Genomic DNA, 18,987 nt, shown 5'->3' with positions numbered 1-18,987 from the left:
TACAGTTCAAACTTGGCTGAGGTTTGTGCTCTCCTGGGTGTCTTTGTAGTTATTGTGTTTCTTAGCCTATTTCATAATGTTTGGAAGCTTGAATAGATAATCCCGAGTATATTTGGAAAATAAATGGAAGGTTTGGATCATGTGCATTGCAGCCGAATGAATCTAGTTTAACAATTTAAATTAGAAAACTGAATTAAAAATGTACATGGTTTAATAATAGAGAAAAATGTCAATAAAACTCAATGTTTCGAGGAAATAGATTCAATTGCTTTTAAATGCCAGGACCATTTTAGCCAATCAAATCAATTACTACCATGCCAGATACATTACTCATCCATTTTAAGCAAATTGAGCTATATTTTGAAATACTTTTTACATTACGTACATTACATTTGTCCAAATGAATTGCATGATTGCAATTATACAAGTAATGTGTGTTCATTGGAAATAAACATCGATTAATCAATATTCTTTCTTATTATTTCTAATATACTTCAGAAAAGATACACCCTAACTAAACCTGCCAATCACAAATTATCTTGGCAGCAATATATAATTCCAGCTCAAGATATACTACAGATGTCCAGATCCTTTCACCAAGAACTGGACTTTACTCTTGTTTGGAAATAAAAACCAATTGCAAACCTTTCAACAGAAAAATTCTGCTACTATTCATCCATTTTCAAGAAGCGCTTATCAAAGGTCGCAGGGTGCTTTTGATCTTTTGATATGCTGGCTTCCACGATATTTACTCTATGTATATCTATGCATGCGCATGTCACCCTTTATCGGTATTGCCATACGCACTGCTAATAAAATACATACATTTCGATGACAGTAGCGTCGTTGGCTACCAGCCTTCGAGACTATCTGGATTTTAGCCAAAACGGTCCTGTTGAGATCGGTTTTCATAAATATTGGCAATTTAAAAAAAAAAAATCCCCGTACAAAAGTCGGTGTACGGCGTACATGACTTGAAATGGTAAAAAAACGTATAAAATACGTATAAAACGTACAAGTTGACAGGTATGCTCTTACAATCACACAGCCACCGAACGGGAATCGAACTATCAGATGAAAATTGCAGACAAAGTCTTACTTTAGTCATGAGTTGTAGTAAATCTTATTAGCCGTATCTGAGCAGATCAGTAGCCGGTAGCTTCTGCTTGCCCCTTGCCGAAGTGCAAATGTGTGTCTCCGTATGTGTGACGGCAAAACTTCCCGGCAAGTCACCATGCAGAACTAAACGTAGACAAGCTGCAACAAATTGTAAATGAACACCAGCAAACAGATTAGAAACAGACTTCCATTCTAAGTTTCTTTTACGCTCCAATTATTTGCAAATCTTGCAAGACTCAAGGGGATAAAAGAGACATCTACAAATATAAAATGACAGCCTTTCAAGCAAAAGCAAATAAAAGTCACCCAGACTTTCATTTAGCAGCAATTGTGCCATTTTTTTTACAGCAAGGCGACAATAACAATCAAACAATAGTTTTTTTTATTACGTGCTTGAACCCAGTGCACCACCAGCGTGTTTGTGAGAAACTCTATCACTCCATCATAAAAAGGGATATGAACGGAAAAAGCTAAAAGAGCGAGCACGGTTTCAACTGATGTCTTCCAGTTGTGTGACCTCTCTTTCCTTGTGCCTCTTTTTTTTCTGTCTCTCTGACTCTTTCGCTTTAATAAGGCCAGCTGTAGAGTCGGCCTCTCTAGGGGGAAGCAGTAGAGTGTGGCTGGAGCTGAGGCTGAAAATGGGGCGAGTGCTGGTGGTGGTGGGGGTTCAGGTTAAGGAGAGAAGGAGGGGTGCTCTTCCGGCCATTTTTCCCCATGTAAAATCCCATCAAGTCTAGAGTTTTGGCAGCCAACTTTCTCCCCTTTGGTTTTCTTTACCTCCCTCTTTTCATTTCCTTCCCTTCCATGCCACTTTTCTTCCTCTGTCTTCCCATCTCTTTCTCCCTTTTTCCTTTCCTTCTCATAATCTTCCTCCTGCTGCAGTGCCCGCTATGGAAAGTAGACAGATGCTTTAGGACTTTTGGTAATGACCCTCCCCAGACGTCTACTGAGCGGCACCATAACAAGTCCCGAATCTTCTTTGCTCCCCCCTCCCTCCTCCTTTTTTCTGGCTGCTGTCACTTTCAAGCTAAAAACGAGTGTCCAAGGACTGCGATATATTGCTCACTTCCTTGGAGACTCTTTTACCCTCCAGACGTATGCTCTTATGGCATTGCGTTGGGTCCAGACCTTGCTTCCGAGTTCCGACAGGTCCCACACCAGAACTTTTCAGTTGGGCTCAGACTGCGGGGGAGATTGTGGCGTGTGTATAAGAGAAGGCTGTGTTGGTGGGTGTTTTTCATCAGACTAATGAATAATACGTCTGAGCTGCGAAAAGAGTATCAAGCAAGAGGAGGAGAGAGAGGAGGCTAATGATTCTCAGATGGTTTTCTACTACTGTGCTGCTGCCGCATGAGTCTTTCAAGGGGGTTACCCCGAGATATATAAAGTAGGATTATTATTTTAGGGATGTAATCATATGGTTTTAATGTATGTTTGGAAAAAAAGTTTTTTTTTATCATTCTCCGAGCTCCCTTCATGTGAAGCGAAAAGAGCCCTGGATGTTATTGTTTTTGTGTTATCCTCTATACTTTTGCGTGCATCCTTAAAAGGCATTTAGTCATATTTTAAGTTGACAATGTTTGCATCATTTGGTGACTGTATAGAGACAAGGAGCAGTCACACTAATTTAGTATTACTTAAGGAACTCAGCACTTATGTGTTTAGTGTCCAGGCTGCCACAACACTATGTACACCTGCACAATAAAAGGCTGTTTTGACAATGATATGGAACACTTAAGAGATGCTGTGCAGAGCTGTGATTTAAACAATGATCCATTTTCAAAACCACTTATCCTCACAAGGGTCGTGGGGGGTGCTGGAGCCTATTCTAGCTGACTTAGGGCCAGTGGCAGGGGCCAGCCTGAATAAGGGCACAAGGAGACCGACAAATATTAACACTCACAGTCATACGTAGGGGCAATTTAGAGTGTCCAAAAAGTTTTTGCAATGTGGGTGGAAAACAGAGTACCCAGAGAAAAGCCACACAGGCCGAGGGAGAACATGCAAACTCCACGCAGGAGGACCAATCTGGATTCGATCCCAGGACCCCAAAACAGTAAGGCCGATGCGCTAGCCACTCATTTGCTGGGTTGCTGTTGATTTAAACATTTGCAATCTAAAACTAGATTTTTTTTATATAGGTGAAAAAAAAACTTTAAATACCCTCTTTAATCAGTCAGTCATGATAAAAACAATCAATGCGATAAAATGTTGTGAGTTTCCTTCCACCATCTAAAACATTAATGGGGGGTTCATTGAAGTCTCTAAATTGCCAATAGAAATAACTGGTTGTTTGCTGACTGTCTGTATCTTTTGTTTTGACAAAGTCAGATGTATAAAGCATGCCTATAACCTAAGAGAGGATAGGAAATACAAAAGTGCTTAGATAATTAAATAATTACTTCTCTGGCATGCGAAATGCATAAAAACGTGTTTTCTTTAAGGGAGATTTTTGAACATATCTGACATAAATAGATAATGAAATGGAATGGAAGTATGCCTTCTGTTTGTCAAAATAAGGCATATATAAATCATTTTACATAGAGAATGAGCACTTTGCACAATGAATTTAAAGATTGTCATTAAATTCAGTGTACACACTACATGCTCTGCATGAACAACTGTAGATTGATTCAGAGAAATGCACCAAAATGTATCCCTCATTTGAAAAAGGAGAACACAAACTTCAAGTATTTGCCCAAAATTCTAAAATATACACCACATAGTATGACATCCAGGCATACTAATGGTGACCTTGGTTCACCCTGTCATGTCATTTTATGCAAATGTCACAATTACTGAGCTGTAAATCAAATTATTTAATCTTGGTACATTCTTTTGTAAAATGCTGCCACGTGTGGTTATGAAAAGCCCCTATGTCTGCATTATGTTTTCTGGCCTGAAGGCATCAATTCAGGGAGAATTGGATACTGTGTGAGATCAGACCCACACATGTGAGATGCAAATCAGAGGAAGTAATGATGGACCACTACGTCTGAAACAGACTTGCCAAATATCTCAGTGTTTTATTGCCCTCGCCCACTCTAACGTGGGCCGTTGAGGTTATGAACACCACTTCAACTCTTGATTGGTTCCACAGTGATGAAAAGATCTGGCTATAATAGGCATAACCTCTAATGATTTCAATAGTCCTGAAAGTTCACATATATGAAATGTTTTGGCACCTTCGACACTACCGCTGTACAGAAAAAGAGTCTACATTGGTAACGACACCATTCATTTTCTGAATCATTTATCCTCACAAGGGTCGTGGAGGGTGCTTGTAGATTCTCTTGTCCCTCCACACTCTTTTTAATGCCATGATAACCTGGATACATGTCATAAAATAGCATAAACCGTTTTTAGAAAACCTAAAAAAACGTTATTTGAATGGAATTGTCAATTGATTATTATTATTAAATACAGTTGCTTGTATACTATTGCTACTATGCCACAATATCTTAATATAAATTAATGGTAATGAAGGCCAGATGGCGACCGAGTGATTAGTGCATCAGCCTCACAGTTCTGGGGTTGAGGGTTTAATCGCAGCTCTGCACCTCCCTGTGTGAAGTTTATGTGTTCTACTGGGCTCGTATGGGTTTTGTCAGGGTACTCCGGTTTCCTCCCACATCTCCAAGAATGCGTGGTAGTCTGGTTGAACCTTATGAATTGCTACTAGATGAGTGTGTGGGTGAATGGTTGTCCGTCTCTTTGTGCCCTGTGATTGGCTGGACGCTGATTCAGAGTGCCCATAGTTGGCTGGGATAGTCTCCAGAACTTCCCTGATCCTTGTGAGGATAAGCCTCACGGAAAATGAATGAATGAAAAATGGAAATTAAATGGACATACAGCATGTCATTCATTTGATACAAAAATGAGGTCTGGCACCGGAGGGGATCGAATCCATACATGTGGAAGTGGAGAGGCAAGAGTGATGAATGCTGACTGTAACTTTATGTAACGATGACAGATTATTCATTGTGCTGTTCGTTTTCAACAGCAACTTGCTGTTGCCAATTTATACAAAACAGGCAATACTAGCAATGGCACTTGGGTTTTGAGCTTTCAGCAAATGACCACTGAGTATTGTGCACTTCAGAGTCTACTGTCAACATTCACGCTCCACAAATTCATATGAGGAAAAAATACTTAAGGTCAGTCCCTTGCTTGGTAATAACCCATAAATTGTTCAATCGTATTTGATCAAATCCTAAAGCCTTTAAATAGCAGAGAGATTGTAGTCCCTGTCTGTAGTTGATCCATAGAAATGTATGAAAAGACAAGAAAAACTAAAAATGATTGCTTTACTTTGTCTTTTTGTGTTAAGTCAGTCATAAAAAACAGCGGTTATGTGGTTATTTGTGCCTAAATTATATAATTTAGTCCTTAACATGCTTTTCTTTGGAAGATCATTAGTCATGCAGATACAGCTACTCTGTACATACAGAGACAGATCAGAAGTCTTCTCGTATCACCACTTTTACTAGCCATCGCAGGATAATTATCCAGTTCCCGATTTCAGCCGCAAGCCTCGACTGATGGCCGGCTTCCAGGACTGCGGCTCTTGGCCGCCAAGTCTGCTGCTGTCCAGAGACATAAACAACACAGATGGGGGAGGCTGAGGGAGGAAAAGATGATATGGGGAATGGCAAACGATTGCTTCACAACTCAAGCAAGCTCTGTGGATGTCAAAAACGTGGATGGACAATATTTTTTTAAAAACAAGGTTTTTTTGTATTGATTTCGAGCAAAGTAAGCAAGGAACAACAGCACTGACACTAAGTACAAGTTGACGCCGACCACTTTTGAATACTTATAATAAATCTTGATCTATAGCAGACTTTTGCCACTCATCTGCTTAAGTCTAGACAGCATGCTGCCTTTTAAAACGTTAGTAGGAATTTTTTTTAGTCCAATGTGAAGACCCTTTTCTCCAAATAAAGATTGCCCACTCTTGAAAAGTTTATTTCTTCATAAAAGGCTATATTCTAAGGAAAATCCATCAATGCTTTATGCCCTACTTTGTCGTCTTCTGTAGTAGTAAAAATTCAGTTAACTGTGCCAAACTGTACCGTAACTCTCTCTCCGCCCTTGACACCGATAGACATCCAGCCCATTTTGACCAGAAGGGCCAGCAGTAAATGATCACTGCCTTCTCATTCATCGCTGAATGGGCGTCTAGTGTTGTCAATGGCAGCAGAAGACATAAGTTATAAGCAAGCATTGTCTCCATATATTAATATTAACGATTGAGCAGCAAAACCACACAGTCAACTAGTGCGATGCAGCTTGTGTGAAAAGGTGGAATCCCCCTGAAAGCTTCTGGTGTACAGCCAAAACAAACTCCTGTTGATGGTTTGCCCCTTGCCTCCTGTCTCTCTGGCCTACTTCTAGACGGCAGCGAAGGGACCAGCGCCTCTCCGGAGGAGGAGCAGGGGAGTCTTTAGGCCCTCCCACTGGCTATAAACCCTGAGGCAGACGGAAACACTCAGACAGCAGGCACACGTGGAGCACAGCAGCAAAAAGAAAGACAGGGAGAGACAGAAACAAAGTGCTGCCACAGGCGGTGAGTCATTTTTCTACTTGGGACTGAAGCAAGCAAAATTGACTTCAAGGTCACTCGAAGCAAATCAACAACACACGTGTGGAGGCTTCAGCGTATCGTTATAACGTAAATTTCTTCCAGAGGATATTGACAAAGTGATTCTTGGGATGTGAAGAGAAGAATACGATCCTGGAAGCTGCAACCACCTGTTGCACTGCAGTTTTAGCATCAACCGGGGGGAGACACGCCATTGTTAAAGGGACAAGTTGGAGAAAAAAAAATCAACGCATTTACCTGGTTGACTAGTTATCCAGTTAAGCATCTACTAAATTGTTTCCCTTAACAAACCTGGTCAAAACAGGCTTAAAGGGATTGACTCGTAGCATTTAAGATGACTTTTGCAATGCTGCGAACGGCGTCTCCTGCAGGCCGCTTCTTGTACGGTGACATCGCTCTCCTCTCAGAAGATGACGACGAGAATGGCAGCGAGGGTTCAGGCTCAGAAGAGCGCTCCACCAATTCTGCGACCTTTCGCCTGTCATCGTCGTCCCCGTCTGCCTTTCACATCAAGATGAGCAGGAAGAGAAAGCTGTGCATGGGGGGAGCGGGCGCAGCAGCAGTCGAAGCCGTTCTGGGGAGACTGGGCCCCCCGGGGTCATGTCCCCCTACTGAAATCCGTCAGAGGACGGCAGCCAATGCTCGCGAGCGAGATCGGACCAATTCTGTCAACACGGCATTCACGGCGCTACGCACGCTCATCCCCACTGAGCCTGCGGACAGGTACGCAAACCTTTCACGTTACCCCAAATAAATTCATTTTTCACGCATCTGTATAGTTTTTAAGGAACTGCTTCATGATTGTCATCAATGTCCCTTTGATTCAAACACTAGGAAACTGTCAAAGATTGAGACTCTTCGCCTGGCCAGCAGCTATATCAGTCACCTGGGGAACGTTTTGCTCCTGGGCGAGGGTCTTCATGACGGACAGCCCTGCCACGCTCCATCGCCCCCGTTCTTCCACGTCAACTCCTCTCCGAATCGAGGATCGGATCAATCAGGCCAGCCTAAGCACATCTGTACGTTCTGTCTCAGCAACCAGAGAAAAATGGTGAGCACTCCAAGAAAATAATATCAATTAGTGTTGAAACTGTCACTTTCCCTTAACTATTTATAGAGCGTCAAAACAAACACAACACTTGAAATTACAAGTTCTTTTTTTTTTTAAATCCACAAAGTTGAGCCATGCTTTAAGGCCTTTTTGGTGATTTAAGCTGATGTGAGATCAGTGACGAAGTCTGTAAACCTGATTGTCCTCAAGGGATATAAAAAAAAAAATTGAAACTCTTTCATGTCGGCTTTTGGGGGTAAAAGGCTGTATAAGTGGACTGTAGGGATTTAGCATTAGTAAGGCAGGTGGCTTGAAGGATCAAGGTGGTGTCTAGAACGGGTCCAAAAATGTTTGATGAAAGCAGCTTGTGGATAAAAAGCAGATAACTAGAAAGTCTCGGTTAAAACTCATTTTACTCTTGTTTAAATTAGGTTATCTGTACCCAGTCTGTCACACTAGGATAATAGAAACAGTACTAAGTATCAGAAATTGAGTTCATTCAGCATGGTAACTGGATGATAAGATGGACAAAACTGTCACTTTAACAAAGGAGAGCAGAAAATATTTAACTTGAAATACATACAACTCTGCCCTGCAATTGCCATCGATTCGTCTGGTGCCCATAGTTAGGGTCCAGCACCCCCTGCAACCCCTGCGAGGATAAGCGGTTCAGAAAATGAATGAATAAATAAATACAACTCCAGTCTTACATCAGGAGCGAAAGTGATAGAGGTGATGTCCAAGGAACTTTGCCTCTCTAATCTGGGTTTTGCCCATTTAGCAGGATTTATTAGGAAAGAGCTGACATCTGGCAGACCCCCCCTTTGCCCTAGCACTATGTGAAAGTCAATACTTTCTTCAATGTCAAAACCCAGAGAACCTTTCACTGACAAATAACCGGAATCTCAGTGGTTTGTCTCTCCCTCCCCTTGTATCTACATGAATTGTCTCAAGCCAACCACTGGCCTCATGTTACATACAGAGAAGAATAATCCAGGACAAATTATAACACTAAACCTCTAGATATTAGATAACATCTGGCAATATTGACCAAATGTTGACAATATGAAAAAAATCCATAAAACAAACACAATAATAACGTCATTTGCATGCTAAGATCAATTATTGGAAATGATACATTGAAATTTAACAACATAATCCATGTCTACTAAGGAAAAAGCATTAAATATATAAACATCATTACAGGTTACTGGTTCTCAATTGTACTTGTACTTTTGCCTAATTGCACAGTAAAGTTTGGAATTGCATTTCTGATGCCATTGCTTCATTAAAAACAAACTATTTTCCAAATATTTAAGATTTTAGCTTTGGGAGTGTCACCTAAAATTCCCATAAACATGACTTGAGCTAAAACTTTCCACTGTTTCCTTCAAGTTTCCTCTAAATCACATGTGCCCACTACTCACCTACGCCTCCATTTCATTTTCCTCTCATGAGCTTTCCCCCAACCCCTTTCATTCCCTCACCCCTGCGTCAGCATATCGATCAGCTCAAAGGAGGTCAGCGCTGTCAGTAGGAGAAGTGTAATACTATCTCCTGTTGTCAACTGCTGTTCCTGATGCATGATGGGCCTTGAAATGCATGCTGGGTAGAAAAGTGCTTTGAAACTTCTGTCTCCAGAGCCACAGCCTCAGCCACATTTTTCTGTTTCCTATTAGCCTTTTGTATGCCGGACAGGCAGTTTATGTGTTCATGCAGGGAACTGGAATGGCTACCTAATATTATTAAACTCAAGTAAAGGAATATTCCAAAATAAATTTAAGGTTACTACACAAATGGAAAGGGCTTTTTAGTTCTTTTTTTTTTTTTGCTTGCTTGCCTGCCTACAAAAAACATGAAGTGTTTTTTGTATTGCCTTTTTTGTTGTTGTTGTTGTTATTCTGCTTGCTTTGGTAACCCACGTGACCCGTCAGGAACAGCTGCAGTAAAACAATAAAAAAGGGAGGGTGACCCCTTACTTTAGTACCTTATTGTATTAGCACCACCTTTAACAATAAATATATCACATAGTGTTTAATAATTTTAAAATCAAACTTTGAGAGGCTGAAATTAAACAGTCAAATTCTGACTTTAATCTAAAAGGAATATTTGTTATTTAATAAATAAAGTGTGTTTTAGAGTCTGTATCTACAGTGAAAATGAAATTCCCATTTTAATAAAATATTCAGACAACACAAATATAAGCTCTTACTATTATCTTACTTACTGCCTAAATCATCTAATATGGCTCAATACAACCGTATCTAATATTCAACCTTTAAATAGAAAATTATAGTAAAGTTTCACACAATCAGAGAACTATTATTTTATTTAGAATGTTTTTTAATATATTGACAACATTATTTTTCTTTCCTATGAAGTTGCCGGATATTGTTTATTCTTCTTTGGCTCTTTAAAAGGCCACAAAACCAATTGTAATTTTACAGACTCATCAATAGAAAAAAAAGGGGTTTTGATTTTGATTCATTGATCTTGGTGATGCAAAAAAATAAAAAAATTAAAAAAATGATTGAGAGAGAGAGAGAGAGAGCTAAATTTGATCAATCCTATTCCCACATGAGCGACCGTGCAAAGCAGGGACCAAAAATATATGATTGCATATTTATATATAGTAATGTAAACTATCTACTGTACCATTGACGGTCGATGCGTGTAGTTTTATGATGCTAATTACAGCAATGGAGTTCTGCTGACAAGAATAAGACCTTGGTCACAATTTTCCAATATATATTGCCCTCTTCTTTCATACTACAGTACAACAAACGAGTGTGGATAAACGGAGAAACCATATAATTGCATTTTGAACCACAACTCCACAATGAAAATATTTAAAAGCCGCATAACAGCCAAACTGTACTTGTGCCATTAATTGAGGAGTGAAAGAAGGAAGCACAAATCTATATGGTATTTAAGGAGTTAACTTTGATGGGCATGATCCAGGATCTATTTAAGTGTTCCATAGCAGAGTTGGAATGGGTTATTATAGAGGGGAAATGATTGGGAAGGTAAAATGAGACTCGGGTGCACTCTTTGTCCATTTGCGTGAACGTTAAGTTTCATCACAGCTGTTTCGATGCCTAGCCTTTGCCAAATTAATCACATTTTCCAATTTCCAGTGTCAGTCATCTTTGTCAAATTGTGTAGTTTAGTGCACAACTTTAGTGTCTTTTGGTTCTGCACATTACATTTACTGTAAATTTGTCTTCATAATAATTAATCCACCAAAGATTTAATTATCAATAGGGTTTAATACATTTTTTCTAATACTTAAAAACAATGCTAAAAAAAGAAGAAACTATGCCAGGGTTTAAAATGAGGAACCATGTGTAGATAAAAACATAACAAGAAGATAGTGTGTGCCAATCTCCTGATTTAAATCATGAAAAGCCTTTAAAAGAACTGAAAGTTTTAAAAAAATCAAGGCATGTTTCCATTTTTACTTCCCTATACACACATCAGCAAAAAAAATAAATAAATAAAAAACTTAAATAGCCGGATAAGTGTACAACTGTTCATGCTCCTTGCTCTCTTAAGCAGTAAAGTTTGGAACCAAAGTAAGGCAGTGAGCATGTTAAAATTATTTTTAATCTTTTTCTATGACAGCAGAGAAATGTTACAATACATTTCTTCTATTTAAATTATTTTTCATGGGGAAAATTAATTCTAAATCCCAAGGAATTGGAGGCCGAAAGCATCCCGTCCCGTCCATTGTATTTCACATTAGCTTTTAAGTTAATGTCATCATCTTCATGTAAGAGTTAAATGATATTTTTTTCTTGTATTATTGCCTGTATACATTCATCACTTCTTCTAGCCCAATTGAATCAAACTCCAATTTCATAATCAACGCATCAATCTGTCCAACTGTGCAATCCAGGTATTTTCCCCTAAAGCATAATATCCATATTTCCAATTCATTCAGATAACGGTAATTTCATTATCTTCTACATATAACAAGAAATCTAAAGGATAAAAATCCCCAAAAGCTCTAACATTCATTTTGAAAAAGTATTATTTACAGACAATTATTTTAACTCTTGTAATTTGACTATTTAGTTTTGTCCATTTGTAAATTTTTAGGGTCAATCAGGGTGACGATTATTAATCACATCAAATGTGAACAAGAAGGTATTTGGTGTCACCCCCCTGAAGTTTAGTAGCCTACGTAAAATGCTTGCGCGGCTCACACATACACTTGCTGTCAGAGTCTGGAAGTCATTGGCGGTGGAGGGCAGAGCAACAAATGAGCTAATTGTTCTGAAAAATGATTTATCCTACGCTGAGGCCGGTACAGCCAGTGTTTAATTCGGCTGCTGCTATTAGAAACACATTGACGTTAACCTTTGATGGTGACGTTAAAGGAGCCTGGAAAGTGCTCTATACCCCCCAAACCAAAAAAAAAAAAATCCCTCCATGCTCACACTCACACCCTCTCACACATAGTTACACACATGCAAAGCACGCACCCATTGGGCACAGTGTGCAGTACGAAATGGACTTGATCAAAACCATGTCATTTGCAAGTCTACTCGTTTTTTTCATCCAGAGCCAGACGGCAGTTCATTGCTTCTTTTGTGACATCCAAAAAAGCCCTATATGATTACTCAGCTATGGAGGCCTGGATCACGACAGCCCTTTCAACACGTCTTAACTAATGGCGTGCAGGAAGTTGTGGAAACAGACATGGAGAGGGAAAGAGAGAGAGAGAGAAAACAAGGGAGAGAAATAGCCACAGACTCAGTGGGATAATCAGCCCACCATTTGTCCTACAGTTTGGACAGTTTGCTTTTTTTTTTTTGTCTGAATGCCACTTTGCTTCTTTATGGAGACCAAATGGAGCACATACTATGAGGGACTACCTAACTGCATGGATAGCACTTTTAGGAGCAAACTAATGACTGTGGTTTTTACAGTCATTTGGTTATTAGTCTGTTTTGGGTGGAAAAAAAAGGATGACATCACTTGTGCGTATGAAAGTAGACATTTCAAGGTCATTGATGAGAAGTAAATTACACTCATTTGCTGATACTGCTGCCGTTGCCACTTTGCCTTTAATTTTAACTGATGCTAATGATGTGCATCGAAGGTGGCTTAAATGGGAGTGGCAATTTACGTATATACTATATTGCTACCCACGTCTGACTGGCGTGTGGGTTTGCCTTGATCAGAGTTTGTGACTCTGTGCCGTCATGCGGGGACCTGTCGGTATGTTCTCGGCACAGATGGAAGCAGTTAAACCCCAATTTAACAGGGATAGATGAAGCCGGGTCATAGAACTAACAAAATCTATTAGAAAAACTATCATTTTGTCGTCAAATTCAGCTCAACTAAAAAAAAAAGAAAAAGAAAGGTATATTACCGTATTTTCACGACTATAAGGCGCACTGCATTATAAAGCGCACCCCCAATGAATGGCATTTTTCCATAAATAAGGTGCACTGTATTATAAGGCTCACTGTCTATTTTGGAGAACATGTAAGACTTTTAAGTGCGCCTTATAGTCGTGAAAATACGGTAATTGCTATTGACTTCCAGGTATGAAGCACTCACTACACAGTCACCTCTAGAGCCAGCCATTGTCGATGTTTTCGATTCTTTGTTTAAAATCTTGCAGTGGGGGAGGAGCTATATGATGGAAGATTTTGTAAACTAGGATGGCATCTGCATATTTATTACTATTGTTTCAGTTCAGGCGTTTGGGTTTTTTAAATATCCGACAGTGGTGGTTTTTTGTTTTTGTTTTTCTGTTTTTTTCCATATATAAGGCGCACTGGATTATAAGGCGCACTGTCTAGTTTGGAGAAAATTTAAGACTTTTAAGTGCGCCTTTTAGTCGTGAAAATACGGTATAAGTTATCTAAGATATTTTATTTGACAACATTTTGACTGACAGCGACTGACACGGAGTACTCGTCTCCTTCTTTTGAATAATTACTTTAACATCCTATTAAAACTGTGGGTTTACATGCGGTGGATTAGGCAACCTAAAACAAACCCAGTGTTTTTCAGAAGTCATGAGGATGCTTATTTGCAAACCACAGCCAGTGTGAAAAGCAAGACTAATGTATCCAAGCCACATAATGGCAGACTACGGCTTAGTTGGTAGTCATTTCACTTTGCTGCACAATTTGATTGTGAGCCTCTAAATCTAATCAGCTGTCAAATAGACAATCCCTTATGAGGACAGTTACAGTTTGTATGAGGTATTGCCGTAAAATAGCAACCTCCCTAAAAGGAAGGAATATGAGCAGTTTTTATTTCATGCTTGAATACCAATCCCCATATATGATTTACGGATGATTTGTATTTTCCAACCAGATATTCCTCCTCTTTGTGCCGCCAGGAGCTAAATTATATGCTTGCTTTTGAGAGGAAGGCTTAATACAGGGAAATTGACCGAGAGCATGGAAAATCCACATAAAAAAGGACGACCTGTGTTGATTTTTTACAGAAAAACAATATTCAAGTTCAGTTATCTTTTTGATAAGTGTAAGTGTTGTCTTCCCTTTTAGATTACTGCAATGTTCGTTCAACTTCAATGTGCTAATATCATCATATCGTAAAGTAAACGTCATCAGGTAATCATATTAGTGTTGGACAAATGGCTCCGAAGGGAAGCCTCTGTGTGTGTGTGTTTGGCGAAAGAGAGAGATGGATGGAAATGGTCTTCAAGAGATTGTTTTGACTACCCAGTCAGCTTTAAAGACCCCCTCGACCCTTCTCCCCCTGTTTCGAGTCACACCCCAGCTGGACTAAACCCTACTCCCCCACCCACAGCTGTGGCACTGTCTCTCAGCACATACTGTTGAGGTGGCACCCTTCCAAGTGATGGTGGTTAGACATAAATTGATAATTGTACAAATTGGAGAGCCAGACGACTTGGATGCCTGCTTTCCCACAGTCTGTTGTCTACCCATAATGTTGTCATTTTGGTTAAGTCAGGTGAAGTAATTTAATCCTTTGTCAGGCTTAGCCATTTATTTGGTCACTTAAGTGGAAGATAAATGGAGCTGCACACCTCACTATGACGCAGTGAATTTCTCTTAGCCAATCAGTGAAAGACATTTATTGCATTTATTTAAAGACTCAAAAAAATAGTGCCACAGGATCTTAAGCTTTCGTCCTAACTGAAAATCTAATAATGCCAGTGACAACTGAATGTTGAAATGTGCTAAAGTTGAACGCCTGGAAGGATAAATTCCTTACATTCCAACTTCCTCATGTGAACTGTAACATAAAAATAATACAAATATATTTTACACTAAACAATTCAGTCTTTTGAATAAGTTAAAATCTATTTTCATCATGTACAACATATATATATATATATATATATATATATATATATATATATATATATATATATATATATATATATATATATATATATATATATATATATATATATATATATATATATATATATATATATATATATATATATATATATATATATATATATATATATATATATATATATATATATATATATATATATATATATATATATATATATATATATATATATATATATATATATATATATATATATATATATATATATATATATATATATTTTTTTTTTTTCAATAAGTTACAGTTTGCAAATAAAATAGCATGTATGGAGTTTATAATCCACACATAATGCAATTTTTGACACAAAAACTACACAGCTAATCTTACTACTTTGTGTTTGGATTAAACATCAATATACTTTAATGTTCCATTCATCCATTAATCACCCTAATATTATAAAATACTCCCCTGGTTCACTTGGCAAATGTTTCATTGTGTAACCATAACCGCACTATTTCAGAGACAGTCTTTTTTGGAGACTTGCTGTTGATCGATGTACACAAAAGACTTATTATGTGGCAGCTTCTGTGGTTGTAATTGTTCTCATCCAGAAAGGGAATTAAAGATACTATCTTACAACCAGATGATATAAATCCAAAATGAGGTTCTGTATTAATTTGCCTGGACAAATACATGAATACATTCATCTCAACTTAGTGAGTGGGAGGACAGATTCCTGCCCAAATCCAATGATCTCACCCCCTCATTCTGGCCTGATATCCATCACTTATCCACTGTTGTTGATGTCAGTCAGTTGATTTTTTTCTCCAAACACCTACACCTATTTCACTGTCTGGAAGGAAATTTGGAACAGGTGTTGGGGCTGATGAGTGGGTAGCGAGCAGGCTCGTTGCACACGATCAGTCGAGACTATCCAAGAGGGGGGTCAGTAGAGGACAAACAAAGGGGGGTTACGACCGAAAAGAAAGAGCTCTTTTTCATCTGTAAATTACCTGAAAGAGATGATAATTCTTAATCTGACACCACATGTAGAGCCAAATTAAATGTGTGTTTTTTTTAGCGTATTGTATTGGATTGGATAACTTTATTCATTCCGTATACGGGAAATTTCATTGTCGCAGTAGCAAGAGGGTGAGGATGCAGAAATACGAAGGGCATTTTAGACATATATATATATATATATATATATATATATATATATATATATATATATATATATATATATATATATATATATATATATATATATATATATATATATATATATATATATATATATATATATATATATATATATATATATATATATATATATATATATATATATATATATATATATATATATATATATATATATATATATATATATATATATATATATATATATATAAGCACATATATACATACACATACACATCATCCTTGAAAACCAATAAACCTCACTCAGTAGTTCGTTTGCTGAAATCCCTCTGGCATTACTTGAAAGTTTAAATAGTAGCCGAGAAGTGAAGGGGGAGTGAAAAAGTGATGATATTTTCCTGGCCAGATAGGAAAGTCGTCCACCAGCCAAGAAATCAAGAGTGCACTGCTCTGATACCCCAGATAAATATTGTGTCAAATGCCAGCTCATGATGTCAGACACCAATCCTATCCAATTAAAAGCCTGCCCCGTTTAAGAGTTAATTCTGGAGTTAAAACTATAACTTCATAATACGAGGTAAGCTTTCCACTATATTGTATAAACAAACATCAAATACAGCAAAATAATTTATAGGATTTGGTGCAGCTGGATGTTTAACTCATTTCCTACTACTGACAACAATAAACGTCCAATTCACTTAAATAATGAGCTTGCCAGAGAACGTTCAGCACTGAAAATTAAGAGATCTACTTCTTTATTTGACATTATTCCAGGGATGTTTCTAGTTGATATGACATCATTTCAGATAAGTGGTTTAATGGTTTCATTGACCCAGTTTGTTAATTTTCTCTAGATGATATATTCCAACTTTTGTTTTACATTAAATGTAATTGGGTAAAAAAAATAGGCCACAAACTAGGCAACTAATTCTAGAGTGAAATGAATATATACATACATACATATATATATATATATATATATATATATATATATATATATATATATATATATATATATATATATATATATATATATATATATATATATATATATATATATATATATATATATATATATATATATATATATATATATATATATATATATATATATATATATATATATATATATATATATATATATATATATATATATATATATATATATATATATATATATATATATATATATATATATATATATATATACATATACATATACATATACATATACATATACATATATATATATATATATATATATATATTTTTTTTTTTTTTAATTTTTTTTAAAGTTGTTTACTTTGAATTTTGGGTATTTAAAATACATGTACCTTGTTCAAAAATGTAAAACGTTTACCCCATAAGTGGTGTTTTTAAACATACTTTGTTCTCAAAGTGTATTTGGCTCGGGTGCACAACAATCTGAAATTTTCTTCTCTTGCAGAATAAAGACAGAGACAGGAAGACAGCCATCCGAAGTTAACAACCAAGAGGAGGACAAGCTGATGGCTTCAGAGATGAATTACTTTTGAATAGTACAGTAATTTGAGGACTCAACAGACGTGTTATGCGTATCTGTGACTTGGCTTCAAGTACGAAAGCACTTATCTTCAACTTTTGGAAGAAACCTTACAAGATATGTTTGTATAGTACCTTTTTTATTCCAGTTATTTTTTTATTTTGTCTTCTGGGTTTTCGAAAAACAGCATTTCAAGACTCTGTTTGACATGCGTATTAGTAGCCAAGAAGACCCTTTAATTGTGGGACGTTATTACTATATATAAGGAGCTCTTGGCACATGATCCCAAAACACTCAAGCCTATGAAAGACAAATTTGTATTCATCAAAAGCTGTGTAAACTGTAATATAAATGTATATTTATGTGACATAACATAAATGAAACTATGTTATTTAACATATGGATTTCTTGGAAAAAACAATTAAGATTCACTTGCACAAAACCTTGCCCTTTCTTACAAATTTAATGGCATTATGTGGTGGTTACATGCTGGAACTCTTGTTGTGGTTTTTCTATTTCTGAAAATATTTTTTTTGTGTTGTGCTGAAGAAATAACTCAAGATGGTAAATAAATTGTTTTGTATCTAGTAGTACATTTCTTTCATATTTTGTTGTATTTTAAGTTTGCGAAATCTCTTTGCAAAGCTTCTTGTTGCTGTGGATAATATTAAATATGATCTAAACAATTTTGGAAAAAGAAAGAAAAACAAAAAGATAGAAGGGTATGGTGTAATAGTCTGGCTTTCCTTTTTTTTAATGACTGCGCTTCCCTGAAATCGTACTTTTATTTTCAGGTTCCTCTCATTGCACTTTAGACCAAACGTGGTCTCCCCACCCATCCTCTCTTTCCCCCCTTTTTTAGCTCTTTGGGGCCAAAAAGATCAGAGCTTAGGGAAACACAAGGATACAGCATAAGACGAGCTCAGAGGAATGTGAAAAGAGGGGGAAAGAGCTGGGATGGATGAGGTGGAATTGAATCTGCAGGTATAGCTACTTGGACATCTGCCTATGTCCCCTTGTTGTCCTCTTCTTTACCTCCCCACATGCTCTTTTTTCTCTCCACCTCCTCTTTGGCTCTTCCTTCCTTTTCCCTGGAGAGCCACTGGCTTGGTGGTGATGACTTTCCAGGGTGTGTAGGATCACAAACTTTGTTACCTTCTTTCTATCTGTCCATCCGTCCATCCGTCCGGCCGTCCAGGTATTTATCCCTCT

The 18,987-nt window shown here is 37.4% G+C and overlaps 2 protein-coding genes across 3 annotated transcripts in view; one reads left to right on the top strand and one right to left on the bottom strand.

The window, feature by feature from the left end:
* LOC144199784 (B-cell receptor CD22-like) overlaps window positions 1-9,283 on the bottom strand; it is a 33,042-nt gene extending 23,759 nt beyond the window's left edge. For both annotated transcript variants that reach the window (XM_077721642.1, XM_077721643.1), the window contains exon 1: window positions 9,203-9,283. The gene's annotated coding sequence lies outside the window, so the exon portion shown is untranslated. The remainder of the gene's footprint in view (window positions 1-9,202) is intronic.
* LOC144199785 (basic helix-loop-helix transcription factor scleraxis-like) lies at window positions 6,627-18,262 on the top strand. Its single transcript, XM_077721645.1, has 3 exons — window positions 6,627-7,447; window positions 7,559-7,775; window positions 17,701-18,262. Exons 1-3 carry the CDS (start codon window positions 7,059-7,061, stop codon window positions 17,737-17,739), a joined length of 645 nt encoding a protein of 214 aa, XP_077577771.1. The 5' UTR covers window positions 6,627-7,058; the 3' UTR covers window positions 17,740-18,262.
* The last annotated feature ends 725 nt before the right edge of the window (window positions 18,263-18,987 follow it).

Source organism: Stigmatopora nigra, chromosome 7, assembly GCF_051989575.1.
Source record: "Stigmatopora nigra isolate UIUO_SnigA chromosome 7, RoL_Snig_1.1, whole genome shotgun sequence".
Classification (NCBI taxonomy): Eukaryota; Metazoa; Chordata; class Actinopteri; order Syngnathiformes; family Syngnathidae; genus Stigmatopora; species Stigmatopora nigra.
This window is presented reverse-complemented; position numbering and strand designations above follow the sequence as displayed.

Coding starts and splice junctions, on each gene's coding strand:
- LOC144199785 (XM_077721645.1), top strand. CDS start 7,059: ATGACTTTTGCAATGCTGCGAACGGCGTCTCCTGCAGGCCGCTTCTTG. Junction 7,448..7,558: donor CCCACTGAGCCTGCGGACAG/GTACGCAAACCT, acceptor TTCAAACACTAG/GAAACTGTCAAAGATTGAGA. Junction 7,776..17,700: donor TCAGCAACCAGAGAAAAATG/GTGAGCACTCCA, acceptor CTTCTCTTGCAG/AATAAAGACAGAGACAGGAA.